The sequence below is a fragment of the Oncorhynchus kisutch genome, unplaced genomic scaffold (genome assembly GCF_002021735.2).
Source record: "Oncorhynchus kisutch isolate 150728-3 unplaced genomic scaffold, Okis_V2 Okis06b-Okis10b_hom, whole genome shotgun sequence".
Taxonomy (NCBI): Eukaryota; Metazoa; Chordata; class Actinopteri; order Salmoniformes; family Salmonidae; genus Oncorhynchus; species Oncorhynchus kisutch.
This window is the reverse complement of record NW_022261983.1, coordinates 19,006,854-19,029,146: the sequence shown is the minus strand read 5'-3', so window position 1 is coordinate 19,029,146 and position 22,293 is coordinate 19,006,854. Positions and strand designations below refer to the sequence as shown.

General features: G+C 54.9%; 1 protein-coding gene across 10 annotated transcripts in view; it reads right to left on the bottom strand.

The window, feature by feature from the left end:
- LOC109883743 (trinucleotide repeat-containing gene 6A protein) overlaps positions 1–22,293 on the bottom strand; it is an 88,432-nt gene that overhangs the window by 33,458 nt on the left and 32,681 nt on the right. For 7 of the 10 annotated variants that reach the window (XM_031813869.1, XM_031813871.1, XM_031813868.1 and 4 more), the window contains 7 exons: positions 18,501–18,803; positions 15,285–15,332; positions 11,169–11,257; positions 7,617–10,020; positions 6,569–6,793; positions 4,598–4,869; positions 1,963–2,040 (listed from right to left, as the gene is read on the bottom strand). In XM_031813869.1, coding sequence (XP_031669729.1) covers positions 1,963–2,040; positions 4,598–4,869; positions 6,569–6,793; positions 7,617–10,020; positions 11,169–11,257; positions 15,285–15,330 — 3,114 coding nt within the window. In that variant the 5' untranslated portion in view covers positions 15,331–15,332; positions 18,501–18,803. The remainder of the gene's footprint in view (positions 1–1,962; positions 2,041–4,597; positions 4,870–6,568; positions 6,794–7,616; positions 10,021–11,168; positions 11,258–15,284; positions 15,333–18,500; positions 18,804–22,293) is intronic. The other 3 variants (XM_031813872.1, XM_031813874.1, XM_031813876.1) reach the window with 2 other exon arrangements.

The following is a 22,293-nucleotide window of genomic DNA, read 5'->3' as shown; positions in this document are numbered from 1 at the left end:
TCTTCACTAAAGGGTCGACAGGTGACGAGCCCCAACCCCGCTTCACTAAAGGGTCGACAGGTGACGAGCCCCAACCCCGCTTCACTAAAGGGTCGACAGGTGACGAGCCCCAACCCCTCTTCACTAAAGGGTCGGGTTCCGGGAGCCCCAACCCCTCTTCACTAAAGGGTCGACAGGTGACGAGCTCCAACCCCTCTTCACTAAAGGGTCGACAGGTGACGAGCCCCAACCCCGCTTCACTAAAGGGTCGACAGGTGACGAGCCCCAACCCCGCTTCACTAAAGGGTCGACAGGTGACGAGCCCCAACCCCTCTTCACTAAAGGGTCGGGTTCCGGGAGCCCCAACCCCTCTTCACTAAAGGGTCGACAGGTGACGAGCTCCAACCCCTCTTCACTAAAGGGTCGACAGGTGACGAGCTCCAACCCCTCTTCACTAAAGGGTCGACAGGTGACGAGCTCCAACCCCACTTCACTAAAGGGTCGACAGGTGACGAGCTCCAACCCCTCTTCACTAAAGGGTCGACAGGTGACGAGCTCCAACCCCTCTTCACTAAAGGGTCGACAGGTGACGAGCCCCAACCCCTCTTCACTAAAGGGTCGACAGGTGACGAGCCCCAACCCCTCTTCACTAAAGGGTCGACAGGTGACGAGCCCCAACCCCTCTTCACTAAAGGGTCGACAGGTGACGAGCCCCAACCCCTCTTCACTAAAGGGTCGACAGGTGACGAGCCCCAACCCCTCTTCACTAAAGGGTCGACAGGTGACGAGCCCCAACCCCTCTTCACTAAAGGGTCGACAGGTGACGAGCCCCAACCCCTCTTCACTAAAGGGTCGACAGGTGACGAGCCCCAACCCCTCTTCACTAAAGGGTCGACAGGTGACGAGCCCCAACCCCTCTTCACTAAAGGGTCGACAGGTGACGAGCCCCAACCCCTCTTCACTAAAGGGTCGACAGGTGACGAGCCCCAACCCCTCTTCACTAAAGGGTCGACAGGTGACGAGCCCCAACCCCTCTTCACTAAAGGGTCGACAGGTGACGAGCCCCAACCCCTCTTCACTAAAGGGTCGACAGGTGACGAGCCCCAACCCCTCTTCACTAAAGGGTCGACAGGTGACGAGCCCCAACCCCTCTTCACTAAAGGGTCGACAGGTGACGAGCCCCAACCCCTCTTCACTAAAGGGTCGACAGGTGACGAGCCCCAACCCCTCTTCACTAAAGGGTCGACAGGTGACGAGCCCCAACCCCTCTTCACTAAAGGGTCGACAGGTGACGAGCCCCAACCCCTCTTCACTAAAGGGTCGACAGGTGACGAGCCCCAACCCCTCTTCACTTCGTCGTTTGGGAAGGGCTCTCTCGGCGTCGTTTGGGAAGGGCTCTCTCGGCGTCGTTTGGGAAGGGCTCTCTCGGCGTCGTTTGGGAAGGGCTCTCTCGGCGTCGTTTGGGAAGGGCTCTCTCGGCGTCGTTTGGGAAGGGCTCTCTCGGCGTCGTTTGGGAAGGGCTCTCTCGGCGTCGTTTGGGAAGGGCTCTCTCGGCGTCGTTTGGGAAGGGCTCTCGTCGGTCAGCATTTCACGGCTGAGTCCTACGCCGGTTGTATTCGGTGAGTGTGACTAAGAATACAGCATTTGATTTCAGGGTTCAAGGCAGCGTACTCACAGGGTAGTTCATGTTGTTGAACTGTTTGATTTGAGGGTTCAGGGTTCAAGGCAGCGTACTCACAGGGTAGCTCATGTTGTTGAACTATTTGATTTGAGGGTTCAGGGTTCAAGGCAGCGTACTCACAGGGTAGTTCATGTTGTTGAACTGTTTGATTTGAGGGTTCAGGGTTCAAGGCAGCGTACTCACAGGGTAGCTCATGTTGTTGAACTATTTGATTTGAGGGTTCAGGGTTCAAGGCAGCGTACTCACAGGGTAGTTCATGTTGTTGAACTGTTTGATTTCAGGGTTCAAGGCAGCGTACTCACAGGGTAGCTCATGTTGTTGAACTGTTTGACGAACTGGTTCATCCAGGCATCCTCCTGCTTGTTCACCGATTTGTTGATCTGAAACACACAGAGACCCGGGATAATAACCCACACAGAGAGACCCGGGGTAATAACCTACACAGAGACCCGGGGTAATAACCCACACAGAGAGACCCGGGGTAATAACCCACACAGAGAGACCCGGGGTAATAACCCACACAGAGAGACCCGGGGTAATAACCCACACAGAGAGACCCGGGGTAATAACCCACACAGAGAGACCCGGGGTAATAACCCACACAGAGAGACCCGGGGTAATAACCCACACAGAGAGATCCGGGGTAATAACCCACACAGGGAGACCCGGGGTAATAACCTACACAGAGAGAGCCGGGGTAATAACCCACACAGAGAGACCCGGGGTAATAACCCACACAGAGAGACCCGGGGTAATAACCCACACAGAGAGACCCGGGGTAATAACCCACACAGAGAGACCCGGGGTAATAACCCACACAGAGAGACCCGGGGTAATAACCCACACAGAGAGACCCGGGGTAATAACCCACACAGAGAGACCCGGGTTAATAACCCACACAGAGAGACCCGGGGTAATAACCCACACAGAGAGACCCGGGGTAATAACCCACACAGAGAGACCCGGGGTAATAACCCACACAGAGAGACCCGGGGTAATAACCCACGCAGAGAGATCCGGGGTAATAACCTACACAGGGAGACCCGGGGTAATAACCTACACAGAGAGACCCGGGGTAATAACCTACACAGAGAGACCCTCTGGTTAATAACCCACACAGAGAGACCTGGGGTAATAACCTACACAGAGAGACCCTCTGGTTAATAACCCACACAGAGAGACCCAGGGTAATAACCTACACAGAGACCCCCTGGTTAATAACCCACACAGAGAGACCTGGGTTAATAACCCACACAGAGAGACCCCCTGGTGAAAAAACCTACACAGAGAGACCTGGGTTAATAACCCACACAGAGAGACCCCCTGGTGAAAAAACCTACACAGAGAGACCTCCTGGTTAATAACCCACACAGAGAGACCTGGGTAATATTACAGTAAAAGCCTAGAGGTTGAACTTCAGCTAGAAGCCTCAGTAATACCCTGGGTTAATAACCCACACAGAGAGACCTGGGTTAATAACCCACACAGAGAGACCTGGGTTAATAACCCACAGAGAGACCTGGGTTAATAACCCACAGAGAGACCTGGGTTAATAACCCACACAGAGAGACCCCCTGGTCAGTAATACCCTGGGTTAATAACCCACACAGAGAGACCTGGGTTAATAACCCACACAGAGAGACCCCCTGGTCAGTAATACCCTAGGTTAATAACCCACACAGAGAGACCTGGGTTAATAACCCACACAGAGAGACCTGGGTTAATAACCTACAGAGAGACCCCCTGGTCAGTAATACCCTGGGTTAATAACCCACACAGAGAGACCTGGGTTAATAACCCACACAGAGAGACCCCCTGGTTAATAACCTACACAGAGAGACCCCCTGGTCAGTAATACCCTGGGTTAATAACCCACACAGAGAGACCTGGGTTAATAACCCACACAGAGAGACCCCCTGGTTAATAACCTACACAGAGAGACCCCCTGGTTAATAACCCACACAGAGACCCCCTGGTCAGTAATACCCTGGGTTAATAACCCACACAGAGAGACCTGGGTTAATAACCCACACAGAGAGACCCCCTGGTTAATAACCTACACAGAGAGACCCCCTGGTTAATAACCCACACAGAGACCCCCTGGTCAGTAATACCCTGGGTTAATAACCCACACAGAGAGACCTGGGTTAATAACCCACACAGAGAGACCCCCTGGTTAATAACCTACACAGAGAGACCCCCTGGTCAGTAATACCCTGGGTTAATAACCTACACAGAGAGACCCCCTGGTTAATAACCTACACAGAGAGACCCCCTGGTTAATAACCTACACAGAGAGACCCCCTGGTTAATAACCTACACAGAGAGACCCCCTGGTCAGTAATACCCTGGGTTAATAACCTACACAGAGAGACCTGGGTTAATAACCCACACAGAGAGACCCCCTGGTTAATAACCTACACAGAGAGACCCCCTGGTTAATAACCTACACAGAGAGACCCCCTGGTTAATAACCCACACAGAGAGACCTGGGTTAATAACCCACACAGAGAGACCCCCTGGTTAATAACCCACACAGAGAGACCTGGGTTAATAACCCACACAGAGAGACCCCCTGGTTAATAACCCACACAGAGAGACCCCCTGGTCAGTAATACCCTGGGTTAATAACCCACACAGAGAGACCTGGGTTAATAACCCACACAGAGAGACCCCCTGGTTAATAACCCACACAGAGAGACCCCCTGGTTAATAACCTACACAGAGAGACCCCCTGGTTAATAACCCACACAGAGAGACCCCTGGTTAATAACCCACACAGAGAGACCCCCTGGTTAATAACCTACACAGAGAGACCCCCTGGTCAGTAATACCCTGGGTTAATAACCCACACAGAGAGACCCCCTGGTTAATAACCCACACAGAGAGACCCCCTGGTTAATAACCTACACAGAGAGACCCCCTGGTCAGTAATACCTTGGGAGGGATTTTCTTCATGTAGTTCCAGCTGTGTTGCTGTGGCCCGTTGTTCCTGTTGTCCTGACCGTGGCCGTCTCTGTGGTTCTCTCTGTGACCGTCTCTGTCCCGGTCTCTGTGGTTCTCTCTGTGACCGTCTCTGTCCCGGTCTCGGTGACTTGGGGTGTTGCTCCACATCCCGATCTCCAGCTCCTCCTCCGGTTCCCAACTGGCCTGGCACGACACCTCCTCCCCACACCAGGTACTACTCTCCTGCTGCATGGGCTTGGGACCTGGAGGGTGGAGAGAGGATGAAGGGATTAAACCTGGAGAGAGACACGAGGGGACCTGGAGAGAGGACGAAGGGATTAAACCTGGAGAGAGACACGAGGGGACCTGGAGAGAGACACGAGGGGACCTGGAGAGAGACACGAGGGGACCTGGAGAGAGGACGAAGGGATTAAACCTGGAGAGAGACACGAGGGGACCTGGAGAGAGACACGAGGGGACCTGGAGAGAGACACGAGGGGACCTGGAGAGAGACACGAGGGGACCTGGAGAGAGGACGAAGGGATTAAACCTGGAGAGAGACACGAGGGGACCTGGAGAGAGAAGGGTGGAGAGAGACACGAGGGGACCTGGAGAGAGACACGAGGGGGCCTGGAGAGAGACACGAGGGGACCTGGAGAGAGACACGAGGGGACCTGGAGAGAGACACGAGGGGACCTGGAGAGAGACACGAGGGGACCTGGAGAGAGACACGAGGGGACCTGGAGAGAGACACGAGGGGACCTGGAGAGAGACACGAGGGGACCTGGAGAGAGACACGAGGGGACCTGGAGAGAGACACGAGGGGACCTGGAGAGAGACACGAGGGGACCTGGAGAGAGGACGAAGGGATTAAACCTGGAGAGAGACACGAGGGGACCTGGAGAGAGAAGGGTGGAGAGAGACACGAGGGGACCTGGAGAGAGACACGAGGGACCTGGAGAGAGACACGAGGGGACCTGGAGAGAGACACGAGGGGACCTGGAGAGAGACACGAGGGGACCTGGAGAGAGACACGAGGGGACCTGGAGAGAGACACGAGGGGACCTGGAGAGAGACACGAGGGGACCTGGAGAGAGACACGAGGGGACCTGGAGAGAGACACGAGGGGACCTGGAGAGAGACACGAGGGGACCTGGAGAGAGACACGAGGGGACCTGGAGAGAGACACGAGGGGACCTGGAGAGAGACACGAGGGGACCTGGAGAGAGACACGAGGGGACCTGGAGAGAGACCGAGGGGGCCTGGAGAGAGACACGAGGGGACCTGGAGAGAGGACGAGGGATTAACCTGGAGAGAGACACGAGGGGACCGGAGAGAACACGAGGGGACCTGGAGAGAGACACGAGGGACCTGGAGAGAGACACGAGGGGACCTGGAGAGAGACACGAGGGGACCTGGAGAGAGACACGAGGGGACCTGGAGAGAGACACGAGGGGACCTGGGAGAGACACGAGGGGACCTGGAGAGAGACACGAGGGGACCTGGAGAGAGACACGAGGGGACCTGGAGAGAGACACGAGGGGACCTGGAGAGAGACACGAGGGGACCTGGAGAGAGACACGAGGGGACCTGGAGAGACACACGAGGGGACCTGGAAGGGATTAAACCTGGAGAGAGACACGAGGGGACCTGGAGAGAGACACGAGGGGGCCTGGAGAGAGACACGAGGGACCTGGAGAGAGACACGAGGGGACCTGGAGAGAGACACGAGGGGACCTGGAGAGAGACACGAGGGGACCTGGAGAGAGACACGAGGGGACCTGGAGAGAGACACGAGGGGACCTGGAGAGAGACACGAGGGGACCTGGAGAGAGACACGAGGGGACCTGGAGAGAGACACGAGGGGACCTGGAGAGAGACACGAGGGGACGAGGGGGCCTGGAGAGACACGAGGGGGCCTGGAGAGAGACGAGGAGATGGGTGTGTGTATATGTGTCTTACCAGGTTTGTGGTGGTTCTGTGCTCCAGGTCCTTCCCAGCCTCCTGTCGCAGAGTTGTCCCCTCTGTCTCTGTCCCCTCTGTCTCTCAGCTCCTCCCAGGTGCAGCTGGTTTCCATGGGTTTCCCCCAGGCCGATGTCCCGTTGTCCACAGAGACGGGGGGGCCTGGCGGATCACCCCACGTTCCTGACTCCATCTTCTGGGGACCGGTGTACTGTTCACCCCAACCTGGAGGAGGGGAGAGAGGGGGAGGAGGAGAGAGAAAGGAGAGAGAGAGGGGGAGTAAGAGAGGGGGAGGAGGAGAGAGAGAGAGAGGGGCGGGGGGGAGGAGAGAGAGAGGGGGAGAAGGAGAGCGAGAGGAGGAGAGAGAGAGGGGGAGGAGGAGAGAGAGGGGGAGGAGGAGAGAGGTATGTGAGGTGGAGTTTCGTAAATGGCAGGTAACCTTGTACCTTCTCAACTCTGCTGTTGTACTCACTCAGATGATCAATAACAGACTAGCTGGGTTTCTAGATCAATAACAGACTGTCTCTCCCCCCCCCCCTCCTGTCCCCCCCAGCCCCCCCTCTCGGTCTCTCTCCCCCCCTCCCTCTCTGTCTCCCCCCCCCCTCTCTGTCTCTCTCCCCCCCTCCTGTCCCCCCCCCCTCTCTGTCTCCCCCCCCCCTCCTCTCTGTCTCTCCCCCACCCCCCCTCTGTCTCTCTCTACCCCCTCCCTGTCTCAGTCTACCCCCTCCCTGTCTCAGTCTACCCCCTCCCTGTCTCAGTCTACCCCCTTCCTGTCTCAGTCTACCCCCTTCCTGTCTCAGTCCACCCCCTTCCTGTCTCAGTCCACCCCCTTCCTGTCTCAGTCTACCCCCTTCCTGTCTCAGTCTACCACCCCCCTGGAACGATCTGCATTTCAGTCCAAACAAAGGTCTGTGTTTCTGCCTGCACTCACAGCTCAGAGAGAATAATGCTGTAGAACATTCCAGAAGGATGACGCAACCCTAAAACACACACACACACGGGAGGTGGAGGACACTGTGTGTGTGTGTGTACAGCTCCCTCCACTCACCAGAGCTGCAGGTCTTGTCCTTGTTGGCCATGTTGTTCAGGGGTGGTGGGGGCTGCTGCTGGGGCTGGGGGGGTTTGGTCGTGACCATGGCATCCTGCTCTGATTGGCTGGTCTTGTTCCACTTATTGACCCCGCTACAGTTGTATTTGCTGGGGTCTCCCCACGCCGAGGTGCCATTATCGATGTCCATCCTCCTCCTCACCGACTCTGGACTAGGCTCCTCCCACCCTGTCGACGACTCCTCCTCCTTGTGGGAGGGTCCAGCTGGGACCGCCACCCCAGTCCATCCGCTGGGTTTGGAGGGGTGGGCACCACCTGGTGGAGGTCCTCTAGGGTCCGGGTTGGCGTCTGGATCTTTACCCCACTCGGCCGGGTCTCCCCAGCTCTGAGAGGGGTGGCCGGGCTTCATGGCTGGCTCGCCCCACCCTCCCTGGGTCTGGTGGTTCTGGGGTTTGTGTCCGGCGGAGTTGGATACAGGGGGCTCTCCCCAGCCAGAGTGAGGGTTGCTGGGGTGGTCAGGGGTCCCTCCGCTGCCCCCCCAGGTGCTGCTGCTTCCGTCGGGGTGCGTGTTGGTGTTGGCCGGGCAGCCGGGCTCGCCCCATCCTGCAGTCCCTGAAAGGTCGCGGTCCCATCCCCCAGACACGCTAGTCTTCTGGGGCTGACCCCAGTAGCTGCTCCCTCCTCCTCTGGAGCGGTCTCCACCCCCCGTCCCCCAGACCTGTTTTTGAGGTTTCGGAGGGTTGATCCAGGTGTTGGAGAGGTCCTCCTTCTGACTGTTCCCCCAGGTAGAGGAAGAGTTGTCCCATCCTCGCTCTCCTCCAGGACCTTTGTTGTCTCGGTCTCCACACCCAGACAAGGTCTTCTGCTCTACCCAGCCAGACCCTCCTGACTCTGGGCCCGGGCCACCCCCCCCTCCTCGCCATCCTCCAGAGCTGGAGGTATGAGAACGAGCGGCGTGGCTTTTCGATCCCCATCCAGGGCCTCCGTTATCGGGTTTCCTGTCATCGGGTCTGGGGACGGGAGAGGTGACATCCCAGGCGGTGTCCTGACGTACTGGGGTCTGGCCCCAGCCGGTGTTGCAGAGGACACGGGGGTCCACGTCTGAACAGAAGAGGACTTGAGTAGACCCAGGGAGGGGGCCTTGTCGACGGGGGTCGTTCCTGTCCCTGTCTAAGCTAGGGCCTCCAGAGCTCTCCCCACTCCCCTCACTGCTGCCAGATGCCCCAACGCTCGCAGGTCCCTGCACTCCTCCTCCTCCCATCCTGAGGGCGTCGTCTTCAAGACTCTTCCAGCCGTTGGCTCCTCCCCCTGACTTCCGTCCGTCGCCGGAATCCTGAGATTTGTTACCGGGCAACGAGCTCCACTCCCCGTTGGGGGGTTGCCTGCTAGAGGAGGAGCCAGATGAAGAGGAGGCCCATGGTCGGGGGATCCCGGCAGGACCCAGTCCGTTCCCATTGCTCGCCCCTCCTCCAGTCCCCAGGTTGTGAGGAGAAGCAGAGTCCCACCTCCCTACAGGGGCCTTGCTGTTCGTTTTACTGTTGTAAACAGCAGCAGCAGCAGCAGGGGAGGGCTGGCCGTGTCCCTGGCCGTTCACAGTCTCCCCAGGGCCCAAGGCCCCCCAGGGCTTAGAGAAGCCCCCTGCCAGGCCCTCGCTGTGGGGGTGCTGGGCGCCAGACAGGGTACCGTTGGAGAGCTGATCTCCTCCTCCTCCTCCCGCTCCCCAGGAACGCAGCCCCGAGCCGGACTCGTTCCTGTGCACTGAGCCGCCTGTAGAGTTTGGTAAACTAGAGGTGTCGATGGCGTTAGTAGTGTTATTTGGTCCGTTGGTCGTGTTAAGGTGGCGAGTCTTGACAGTGGTATCATTCAGGCGCTGCGGCTGTTCAGACAGAGAGAGGCTGTCCGGCTGTGTCCCTCCCCAGCCCAGAGAGCCTCCCTGCTGGACAATCTTACAGCCGGAGGGGCCCTGGGGACCGGGCCAGGCACTGTGGTTAACTTTTGGGTTCAGAGTGCCGGGGGTCAGACCAGCACCGTTGGCCGACGCCCAGGGGCTCGGCTTGTTGCCATGGCTACCGTCGGCAGGGGCGTCGTTGGGGCCGACGTTGGCCACGGAGCCCCACGGGCCTTTCGCCGCCCCGTTACACGTTATGATGTTATTGCTGCTACCGGGAGGAACGGCGCCGTTAGTCAACGGGGAGAAGTGGTTCCCGTTACGGCCTCCGTTCCCTTTAGTGCCGGGAGGAGGCGGCGGCGGCGTCATCGCGGTGACCAAGTTCCTCTCCGAGCCACCAGAGCTAGAGGCAGAGTCCGTGTCCATGCATTCTGAGGTGAGCTCGGGGTCGTTGCCGGCTGCCGAGGAGGAGGAGGAGGAGGAAGGCGTGTCGCTGCCGACCGAGTCTACCAGCACCTTGAAAAGAAAATCAACTTTTATTAATAGGGTGATTTCATTACTAACTAGCTAGTTCACTATTCTGTCTAAACCAGTCTGATTTCATTACTAACTAGCTAGTTCACCAGTCTGATGTCCATTACTAACTAGCTAGTTCACCATTCTGTCTAAACCAGTCTGATTTCATTACTAACTAGCTAGTTCACCATTCTGTCTAAACCAGTCTGATTTCATTACTAACTAGCTAGTTCACTATTCTGATTTCATAACTAACTAGCTAGTTCACCATTCTGTCTAAACCAGTCTGATTTCATTACTAACTAGCTAGTTCACTATTCTGTCTAAACCAGTCTGATTTCATTACTAACTAGCTAGTTCACCAGTCTGATTTCATTACTAACTAGCTAGTTCACCAGTCTGATCTCATTACTAACTAGCTAGTTCACTATTCTGATTTCATTACTAACTAGCTAGTTCCCTATTCTGTCTAAACCAGTCTGATTTCATTACTAACTAGCTAGTTCACCAGTCTGATTTCATTACTAACTAGCTAGTTCACCAGTCTGATTTCATTACTAACTAGCTAGTTCCCTATTCTGTCTAAACCAGTCTGATTTCATTACTAACTAGCTAGTTCACCAGTCTGATTTCATTACTAACTAGCTAGTTCCCTATTCTGTCTAAACCAGTCTGATTTCATTACTAACTAGCTAGTTCACCAGTCTGATTTCATTACTAACTAGCTAGTTCCCTATTCTGTCTAAACCAGATGCGACACTCTCAGGTCAGGGAAGTTTGAGCATTTTCACATTGGGTAACTCAACTTGGAAATGTTCCTTATTCAGTCAAATCATACAATTTACGTTTGGAGAACCTCAGAGAGTACCCACCTACCCAAACATGGTAGTATTTATGTTGGAAGAACCTCAGAGAGAACCCACCTACCCAAAAACCAAACATGGTAGTATTTATGTTGGAAGAACCTCAGAGAGTACCCACCTACCCAAACATGGTAGTATTTACGTTTGGAGAACCTCAGAGAGTACCCACCTACCCAAAAACCAAACATGGTAGTATTTATGTTTGAAGAACCTCAGAGAGTACCCACCTACCCAAAAACCCAACATGGTAGTATTTACGTTTGGAGAACCTCAGAGAGTACCCACCGTGTCCCAGTTACTGTCTCTGCTGCAGGGAGAACCAGAGCTCCAGGGGCAATTCTCATACTGAGAATCCAGGCCAGGGGGGTCCAAACCTGGGGACAGGAAGACGGAGAGACGGGGTGGCGGTGGAGGTTTGGTTAGCTCACATGAGAACACACCAGGACATTCTTTCACTAATCATTGATCTGATGTGTGGATTGGTGGAAACGGAGGGATGGAACCCAGACGTCTAACACAGCCCAGTCCCCGCCCCTCTAACCCAGCCCAGTCCCCGCCTCTCTAACCCAGCCATCCACCTGTTACAGTCCCTCTAACCCAGCCCAGTCCCCGCCCCTCTAACCCGGCCCAGTCCCTCTAACCCAGCCCAGTCCCTCTAACCCGGCCCAGTCCCTCTAACCCAGCCCAGCCCCCGTGCCTCTAACCCAGCCCAGCCCCCGTGCCTCTAACCTAGCCCAGCCCCCGTGCCTCTAACCCGGCCCCCGTGCCTCTAACCCGGCCCCTGCGTCTCTAACCCGGCCCAGCCCCTCTAACCCGGCCCAGTCCCTCTAACCCGGCCCAGTCCCTCTAACCCAGTCCCTCTAACCCAGCCCAGTCCCCCTAACCCAGCCCAGTCCCTCTAACCCAGCCCAGTCCCTCTAACCCAGCCCAGTCCCCCTAACCCAGCCCCTCTAACCCAGCCCAGTCCCTCCAACCCAGTCCCTCCAACCCAGTCCCTCCAACCCAGCCCAGTCCCTCTAACCCGGCCCAGCCCCCGTGCCTCTAACCCAGCCCCTCTAACCCAGCCCAGTCCCTCTAACCCAGCCCCTCTAACCCAGCCCAGTCCCTCTAACCCAGCCCAGCCCCTCTAACCCAGCCCTGCCCAGTCCCTCTAACCCAGCCCAATCCCTCTAACCCAGCCCAGTCCCTCTAACCCAGCCCAGTCCCTCTAACCCAGCCCAGTCCCTCTAACCCAGCCCAGTCCCTCTAACCCAGCCCAGTCCCTCTAACCCAGCCCAGTCCCTCTAACCCAGTCCCTCTAACCCAGTCCCTCTAACCCAGTCCCTCTAACCCAGCCCAGTCCCTCTAACCCAGCCCAGTCCCTCTAACCCAGTCCCTCTAACCCGGCCCAGTCCCTGTAACCCGGCCCAGTCCCTCTAACCCAGCCCAGTCCCCGTGCCTCTAACCCAGCCCAGTCCCCGCCCCTCTAACCCGGCCCAGTCCCTCTAACCCAGCCCAGCCCCCGTGCCTCTAACCCAGCCCAGCCCCCGTGCCTCTAACCTAGCCCAGCCCCCGTGCCTCTAACCCGGCCCCCGTGCCTCTAACCCGGCCCCTGCGTCTCTAACCCGGCCCAGCCCCTCTAACCCGGCCCAGTCCCTCTAACCCGGCCCAGTCCCTCTAACCCAGTCCCTCTAACCCAGTCCCTCTAACCCAGCCCAGTCCCCCTAACCCAGCCCAGTACCTCTAACCCAGCCCAGTCCCTCTAACCCAGCCCAGTCCCCCTAACCCAGCCCAGTCCCCCTAACCCAGCCCCTCTAACCCAGCCCCTCTAACCCAGCCCAGTCCCTCCAACCCAGTCCCTCCAACCCAGTCCCTCCAACCCAGCCCAGTCCCTCTAACCCGGCCCAGCCCCCGTGCCTCTAACCCAGCCCCTCTAACCCAGCCCCTCTAACCCAGCCCAGTCCCTCTAACCCAGCCCAGCCCCTCTAACCCAGCCCTGCCCAGTCCCTCTAACCCAGCCCAATCCCTCTAACCCAGCCCCTCTAACCCAGCCCAGTCCCTCTAACCCAGCCCAGTCCCTCTAACCCAGCCCAGTCCCTCTAACCCAGCCCAGTCCCTCTAACCCAGCCCAGTCCCTCTAACCCAGCCCAGTCCCTCTAACCCAGCCCAGTCCCTCTAACCCAGTCCCTCTAACCCAGCCCAGTCCCTCTAACCCAGCCCAGTCCCTCTAACCCAGCCCAGTCCCTCTAACCCAGCCCAGTCCTCTAACCCAGCCCAGTCCCTCTAACCCAGTCCCTGTAACCCGGCCCAGTCCCTCTAACCCAGCCCAGTCCCTCTAACCCAGCCCCCTCTAACCCAGTCCCTCTAACCCAGTCCCTCTAACCCAGTCCCTCTAACCCAGTCCCTCTAACCCAGTCCCTCTAACCCAGTCCCTCTAACCCAGTCCCTCTAACCCAGTCCCTCTAACCCAGTCCCTCTAACCCAGCCCAGTCCCCCTAACCCAGCCCAGTCCCTCTAACCCAGCCCCTCTAACCCAGCCCAGTCCCTCTAACCCAGTCCCTCTAACCCAGCCCCTCTAACCCAGCCCCTCTAACCCAGCCCCTCTAACCCAGCCCCTCTAACCCAGCCCTCTAACCCAGCCCTCTAACCCAGTCCCCTCTAACCAGCCAGTCCCTCTAACCCAGCCCAGTCCCTCTAACCCAGCCCAGTCCCTCTAACCCAGCCCAGTCCCTCTAACCCAGCCCAGTCCCTCTAACCCAGCCCAGTCCCTCTAACCCAGCCCAGTCCCTCTAACCCAGCCCAGTCCCTCTAACCCAGCCCAGTCCCTCTAACCCAGCCCAGTCCCTCTAACCCAGCCCAGTCCCTCTAACCCAGCCCAGTCCCTCTAACCCAGCCCAGTCCCTCTAACCCAGCCCAGTCCCTCTAACCCAGCCCAGCCCCTCTAACCCAGCCCAGTCCCTCTAACCCAGCCCAGTCCCTCTAACCCAGCCCAGTCCCTCTAACCCAGTCCCTCTAACCCAGCCCAGTCCCTCTAACCCAGCCCCTCTAACCCAGCCCCTCTAACCCAGCCCAGTCCCTCTAACCCAGTCCCTCTAACCCGGCCCAGTCCCTCTAACCCGGCCCAGTCCCTCTAACCCGGCCCAGTCCCTCTAACCCGGCCCAGTCCCTCTAACCCAGTGTGTGTGTCAGTCTAGTCAGCAGACACCATTTTGTTTCAGCAGTGTGATGCTACAGCCAACCAGGAGGGAGGAGGGGAGACGGAGGAAGGGAGACAGAGGGGAGAGACGAGGGAGGGAGGGGAGAGGGGAAGGAGGGACATTGGAGAGAGGGAGGGAGGGGAGAGACGAGGGAGGGAGGGGAGAGACGAGGGAGGGAGGGGAGAGACGAGGGAGGGAGGGGAGAGACGAGGGAGGGAAGGGAGAGAGGGACATTGGAGAGAGAGGGTGGGGAGGGAGGGGAGAGAGAGGGTGGGGAGGGAGGGGAGAGAAGAGACGGGAAAGGGAGGGGAGAGAAGAGAGGGAGGAGGGACATTGGAGAGAGGGGTGGGGAGGGGAGAGAGGGTGGGGAGGGAGGGGAGAGACGGGAAAGGGAGGGGAGAGAAGAGAGGGAGGAGGGACATTGGAGAGAGGGGTGGGGAGGGAGCTGTTTGTTATTTTACGACGAGAACCTCTTCCTCAGAACTAAATGAACCCTTTCATGTCTCCAGTGTCCGCTCTTCTGGCAATTAACCACCTCGGTTTTCTGTAAAGCCACACTCATTCTCGCCAGTCACACACACACAAGATGGCTACCAACTCTCCTTGAATGTTGTCTAGTCTGCCTGCGCAGTCAGAATGTTCTCTCCTCCTCCTCCTCTCTCCCTTTCTGTGCCTTTAACCCCTAACCCTACCTTTGTAGGAGCACATGCTGTTCTGTGTCTTTAACCCCTAACCCTACCTTTGTAGGAGCACATGCTGTTATGTGTCTTTAACCCCTAACCCTACCTTTGTAGGACCACATGCTGTTCTGTGTCTTTAACCCCTAACCCTATCTTTGTAGGAGCACATGCTGTTCTGTGTCTTTAACCCCTAACCCTACCTTTGTAGGACCACATGCTGTTCTGTGTCTTTAACCCTTAACCCTACCTTTGTAGGAGCACATGCTGTTCTGTGTCTTTACCCCCTAACCCTACCTTTGTAGGTGTGTTCAAAGGTAGTTTAACTTGAATAACAAGGTGAGACGGTCTACAGTAGCAGAGATCAGACAATGACCGACACACTGAGACCTCATAACAACAGTCAACGGTAACGTGAGCACCTGGACGGGGGGGGGGGACTGGGATTCAGGAATGACCTTGTCTGACTGGGAGAGGTAGAGGGAGAGGTCCAGGAAGGCAGAGAGAAGAAGAGTCGAGGTCAAAGGGTAAAATAAAAAGGTTGTCACCTGTTTGGTTAGGAGAGTGGCTGGCCGAGTCCCGAATTGGAGCCATGCCTAGGATACAGGACAGAAGAGAGGAAAGATAATGAGGACAGAGAGAGGGGAGGTTAGCGAGAGAGGTTAGCGAGAGAGGAGGTTAGCGAGAGAGGAGGTTAGCGAGAGAGGAGGATAGCGAGAGAGGAGGATAGCGAGAGAGGGGAGGTTAGCGAGAGGGGAGGATAGCGAGAGGGGAGGATAGCGAGAGAGGAGGTTAGCGAGAGAGGAGGTTAGCGATAGGGGGATAGCGAGAGAGGGGAGGTTAGCGAGAGAGGAGGATAGCGAGAGAGGAGGATAACGAGAGAGGAGGACAGCGAGAGAGGAGGATAGCGAGAGAGGAGGACAGCGAGAGAGAGGATAGCGAGAGAGGATAGCGAGAGAGAGGATAGCGAGAGAGAGGATAGCGAGAGAGGAGGATAACGAGAGAGGAGGTTAGCGAGAGAGGAGGATAGCGAGAGAGGAGGATAGCGAGAGAGGAGGATAGCGAGAGAGGAGGATAGCGAGAGAGGAGGACAGCGAGAGAGGAGGACAGCGAGAGAGGAGGACAGCGAGAGAGGAGGACAGCGAGAGAGGAGGACAGCGAGAGAGGAGGACAGCGAGAGAGGAGGTTAGCGAGAGAGGAGGTTAGCGAGAGAGGAGGTTAGCGAGAGAGGAGGTTAGCGAGAGAGGAGGTTAGCGAGAGAGAGGAGGATAGCGAGAGAGAGGAGGATAGCGAGAGAGACAAGGGATAGAAGAAAAACAGCATTAAAATGTTTAAACAGCGGCAGGAAGACAAGAAATAAAGCAGGTTTACAAGAAGAGACAAATACTAGACTGTCAGCTCTAGCTAAAGGCTAGGGCTAAAGGCTAGGGCTAAAGGCTAATACAAATACTAGACTGTCAGCTCTAGCTAAAGGATAGGGCTAAAGGCTAAAGGCTAGGGCTAAAGGCTAGGGCTAAAGGCTAATACAAATACTAGACTGTCAGCTCTAGCTAAAGGATAGGGCTAAAGGCTAGGGCTAAAGGATAGGGCTAAAGGCTAATACAAATACTAGACTGTCAACTCTAGCTAAAGGCTAGGGCTAAAGGCTAAAGGATAGGGATAAAGGCTAGGGCTAAAGGCTAGGGCTAAAGGCTAATACAAATACTAGACTGTCAGCTCTAGCTAAAGGATAGGGCTAAAGGCTAGGGCTAAAGGCTAATACAAATACTAGACTGTCAGCTCTAGCTAAAGGCTAGGGCTAAAGGCTAGGGCTAAAGGCTAGGGCTAAAGGATAGGGCTAAAGGCTAAAGGATAGGGCTAAAGGCTAAAGGATAGGGCTAAAGGCTAATACAAATACTAGACTGTCAGCTCTAGCTAAAGGCTAGGGCTAAAGGATAGGGCTAAAGGCTAATACAAATACTAGACTGTCAGCTCTAGCTAAAGGATAGGGCTAAAGGCTAATACAAATACTAGACTGTCAGCTCTAGCTAAAGGCTAGGGCTAAAGGCTAAAGGATAGGGCTAAAGGCTAATACAAATACTAGACTGTCAGCTCTAGCTAAAGGCTAGGGCTAAAGGCTAATACAAATACTAGACTGTCAGCTCTAGCTAAAGGCTAGGGCTAAAGGCTAATACAAATACTAGACTGTCAGCTCTAGCTAAAGGATAGGGCTAAAGGCTAGGGCTAAAGGATAGGGCTAAAGGCTAAAGGATAGGGCTAAAGGCTAATACAAATACTAGACTGTCAGCTCTAGCTAAAGGATAGGGCTAAAGGCTAGGGCTAAAGGATAGGGCTAAAGGCTAATACAAATACTAGACTGTCAGCTCTAGCTAAAGGATAGGGTTAAAGGCTAGGGCTAAAGGATAAAGCTAAAGGCTAGGGCTAAAGGCTAGAAAGCTAAAGGCTAGAAAGCTAAAGGATAGGGCTAAAGGCTAGGGCTAAAGGCTAGGGCTAAAGGCTAGAAAGCTAAAGGCTAGAAAGCTAAAGGATAGGGCTAAAGGATAGGGATAAAGGCTAGAAAGCTAAAGGCTAGAAAGCTAAAGGCTAAAGGCTAGAAAGCTAAAGGCTAGAAAGCTAAAGGCTAGAAAGCTAAAGGCTAGAAAGCTAAAGGATAGGGCTAAAGGCTAGAAAGCTAAAGGCTAGAAAGCTAAAGGCTAAAGGCTAGAAAGCTAAAGGCTAGAAAGCTAAAGGCTAAAAGCTAAAGGCTAGAAAGCTAAAGGCTAAAAGGCTAGAAAGCTAAAGGCTAAAAGGCTAGAAAGCTAAAGGCTAAAAGCTAAAGGCTAGAAAGCTAAAGGCTAGAAAGCTAAAGGCTAGAAAGCTAAAGGCTAAAGGTTAGAGCTGCCGCTTTCAAGGAGCGGGACACTAATCCGGACGTTTATAAGAAATCGGCTCATCGGATGTGGCAGGGGGCTTTCAAACTATTACGGACTACGAAGGGAAACCCAGCCGCGAGCTACCCAGTGACGAGGGCCTACCAGACGAGCTAAATGCCTTTTATGTTCGCCTCGAGGCAATCAACAATGAAGCATGCAATGAGAGCACCAGCTGTTCCGGATGGCTGTGTAATCACGCTCTCTGTAGCCGATGTGAGCAACACCTTTAAACAGGGCAACATTCCCAAGGCCGCAGGGCCAGACGGATTAGGGAATGTTTATAGTAATCTAACGTGTCCTCAGAGCATACGCTGACAAACTGGCAATCCCAGTGTCTCTAAACCAGCCCAGGGCCAGACGGATTACCCGGGCCAGACGGATTACCCAGGCCAGTCCCAGTGTCTCTAGCCCAGCCCAGGGCCAGACGGATTACTCAGGCCAGTCCCAGTGTCTCTAGCCCAGCCCAGGGCCAGACGGATTACCATGACGTGTAGAGAGCCATTCCAGATGTAGTCTAGGTGAGGTAATGTTGCTAACAGTAGTGGACTAAACAGAGAGCCATTCCAGATGTAGTCTAGGTGAGGTAATGTTACTAACAGTAGTGGACTAAACAGAGTAGAGAGCCAGGATGTAGTCTAGGTGAGGTAATGTTACTAACAGTAGTGGACTAAACAGAGCCAGGATGTAGTCTAGGTGAGGTAATGGTACTAACAGTAGTGGACTAAACAGAGAGCCATTCCAGATGTAGTCTAGGTGAGGTAATGTTACTAACAGTAGTGGACTAAACAGAGCCATTCCAGATGTAGTCTAGGTGAGGGAATGTTTATAGTAATCTAATCTACATTGTATTACCTGTTAGTAGCGCTGCCTGTCCGGCGGTGGGTCAGGGCGCCACCTGGCTGTGTGGAGGACAGCTGCACTGGGGGGGTTTCCTAGAGCCACGGGGCCAGTTTGTGGTTAGGGGTCAGGGGTCAGGGCTCAGGGCTGGGCACACAGGGGCAGGCTGGGAGAGGGGCTGGCAGCTGGCTGGGACCCTGTTGGCATCGCTGAAGATGCTCGGAGCAGTGTGTGTGTGTGTGTGTGTAGTGGGGAGGTTGTCGTTCAGATTGGCAGGCCAAGGAGCAGGAGTCTGCCTGGATTTGATATGTTCTGACGCTGCAGAGGAGGAGAGAGGGAAGGAAAAGGGAGGAGGAAGAGGAAGGAGAAGAAGAGGAAGGAGAAGAAGGAAGAGGAAGGAGAAGGGAGGAAGAAGGAAAAGGGAGGAGGAAGAGGAAGGAGAAGAAGAAGAAGAAGGAGAAGAAGAGGAAGGAGAAGAAGGAGAAGAAGAGGAAGGAGAAGAAGAAGAAGGAGAAGAAGAGGAAGGAGAAGAAGAGGAAGGAGAAGAAGAGGAAGGAGAAGGAGAAGAAGAGCAAGGAGATGAAGAGGAAGGAGGAAGAAGAGGAAGGGAGAAGAAGAGGAAGGGGAAGAAGGAGAAGAAGAGGAAGGAGAAGAAGAGGAAGGAGAAGAAGAGGAAGGAGAAGAAGAGGAAGGAGGAAGAAGAGGAAGGGAGAAGAAGAGGAAGGAGAAGAAGAGGAAGGAGAAGAAGAGGAAGGAGAAGAAGAGGAAGGAGAAGAGGAAGGAGAAGAGGAAGGAGAAGAAGGAGTTAGGTTGGATACTCCTGTGTACTTTGATGTGAGTGTCAGACAACAGAACTTCTCCTACTTCCTCATCCTCTCTTCCTTCAGTATCTTCTAAAACCTTTCAGCTGGATGGCTGCCTGGCTGGCTGCCTGCCTCCACACTTCTCCTGATCCAACCACTGACTAACACAGACGCAACACACTTAGTGACAGTGATCCTCCCTCCCAGGAGAATAGCATGGACACCGGGCAGTGTAGCGTCAGTCTGGTAATTCCACACCACCTCTAGGAGAACAGAATGTGTGTGTCTGTTTGTAAACACGGCCAAGAGCCCAGAGAGGAGAGATACCATAAGGGTCACAGGTGTGTTAGTCTCCTCCTCAACTCTGATGACTGTGAGAACAGGGAACTCTAGTCGCTGTTACACAACAGGCTTAGAAAAAGATCTGCCTCCGTGGCAACAAAACCTCAGAGAGAGAGAGAAGCTAGGTGGAAGAGAGATAGGTGTTGGAATGTGGACTAGGTAGAAGAGAGATAGGTGTTGGAATGTGGACTAGGTGGAAGAGAGATAGGTGTTGGACTGTGGACTAGGTGTTGGTTATGTGTTGGAATGTGGACTAGGTGTTGGTATGTGGACTAGGAGTTGGGTTAGGTGTTGGTATGTGGAATAGGTGCTGGTATGTGGACTAGGTGGAAGAGAGATAGGTGTTGGAATGTGGACTAGGTGCTGGTATGTGGACTAGGTGTTGGGTTAGGTGCTGGAATGTGGACTAGGTGCTGGAATGTGGACTAGGTGCTGGAATGTGGACTAGGTGCTGGAATGTGGACTAGGTGCTGGGTCAGGTGTTGGTGTGTGGACTAGGTGTTGGGTTAGGTAAAGGTATGTGGACTGGTATGTGGACTAGGTGTTGGGTTAGGTGTTGGTATGTGGACTAGGTGCTGGTATGTAGACTAGGTGCTGGTATGTGGACTAGGTGCTGGGTTAGGTGCTGGTATGTGGACTAGGTGCTGGGTTAGGTGCTGGTATGTGGACTAGGTGCTGGGTTAGGTGCTGGTATGTGGACTAGGTGCTGGTATGTGGACTAGGTGCTGGATTAGGTAAAGGTATGTGGACTGGTATGTGGACTAGGTGCTGGGTTAGGTGCTGGTATGTGGACCAGGTGCTGGGTTAGGTGCTGGTATGTGGACCAGGTGCTGGGTTAGGTGCTGGTATGTGGACTAGGTGCTGGGTTAGGTGCTGGTATGTGGACTAGGTGCTGGGTTAGGTGCTGGTATGTGGACTAGGTGCTGGTATGTGGACTAGGTGCTGGGTTAGGTGCTGGTATGTGGACTAGGTGCTGGTATGTGGACTAGGTGTTGGGTTAGGTGCTGGAATGTGGACTAGGTGCTGGAATGTGGACTAGGTGCTGGAATGTGGACTAGGTGCTGGAATGTGGACTAGGTGCTGGGTCAGGTGTTGGTGTGTGGACTAGGTGTTGGGTTAGGTAAAGGTATGTGGACTGGTATGTGGACTAGGTGTTGGGTTAGGTGTTGGTATGTGGACTAGGTGCTGGTATGTAGACTAGGTGCTGGTATGTGGACTAGGTGCTGGGTTAGGTGCTGGTATGTGGACTAGGTGCTGGGTTAGGTGCTGGTATGTGGACTGGTATGTGGACTAGGTGCTGGGTTAGGTGCTGGTATGTGGACTAGGTGCTGGTATGTGGACTAGGTGCTGGATTAGGTAAAGGTATGTGGACTGGTATGTGGACTAGGTGCTGGGTTAGGTGCTGGTATGTGGACCAGGTGCTGGGTTAGGTGCTGGTATGTGGACCAGGTGCTGGGTTAGGTGCTGGTATGTGGACTAGGTGCTGGGTTAGGTGCTGGTATGTGGACTAGGTGCTGGGTTAGGTGCTGGTATGTGGACTAGGTGCTGGTATGTGGACTAGGTGCTGGGTTAGGTGCTGGTATGTGGACTAGGTGCTGGGTTAGGTGCTGGTATGTGGACTAGGTGTTCAGATCAGGTGCTGGTATGTGGACTAGGTGTTCAGATCAGGTGCTGGTATGTGGACTAGGTGTTCAGATCAGGTGCTGGTATGTGGACTAGGTGTTCAGATCATGTCGTGTCTATAGCTGATCCCTACAGCTGGTGCCTGAGGAGAACGGAGGGGAAGAGAGAGAGAACGGAGAGGAGAGGAAGAGAGAGAACGGAGAGGAGAGGAAGAGAGAACGGAGAGGAGAGGAGAGGAAGAGAGAACTGAGAGGAGAGGAGAGGAAGAGAGAACTGAGAGGAGAGGAAGAGAGAGAACGGAGAGGAGAATGAAAGCCTGCCCCCCCCCCCCCCGTGGCTCGTCAGGACCAGCGGGGGGGTTTAGCCTAACAGCTAATCGACAGAGGAGAGAGCACGACGACAACACAACAGGAAACTAACTTCACTGTCCCCTAGGGAAAGGAAATGCTTGGCTCAGTCTCTTACACCTTATATAAACAACCCTGTACTAAAATAAACTAACTAGAAACAATTAGGAGACAGGAAAGAGGTGGATAGACTGGTCTGTCCTCTGACTAGCTAGGCTAACAACATATAACTAGCTACCGGGCCCAAGGCTACCGGGCCAAGCCGGGGGCCAAGGCTGCCGGGCCGAGCCGGTGGCCAAGGCCACTTGTGTTACCACGGAAACCTCCAGATAATAGCAGCATTGTGTTGTTGTTGTTGTATAAGACCATGTTCAGAGAACAACACGTTTCTCCATCACGTCAGCAGTACGTCTAACCCGAGGCAGAGAATCTATTGGCTCTTCAAAGGGCCAAAAGGGGAGGGTTCAAACCACAACAGCAGTACGTCTAAACCCGAGGCAGAGAATCTATTGGCTCTTCAGAGGGCCAAAAGGGGACGGTTCAAACAGAGGACAGCCAATAGTGTCAGTCCTGGTAGATTAGACATCAATATCAACAGAATTTTAAAAAACTGGGTGGTATGTTGATTTGTATTATTCTTTAACTAGGCAAGTCAGTTAACAACTCATTCTCATTTCTTTGTTTACTGAGGGT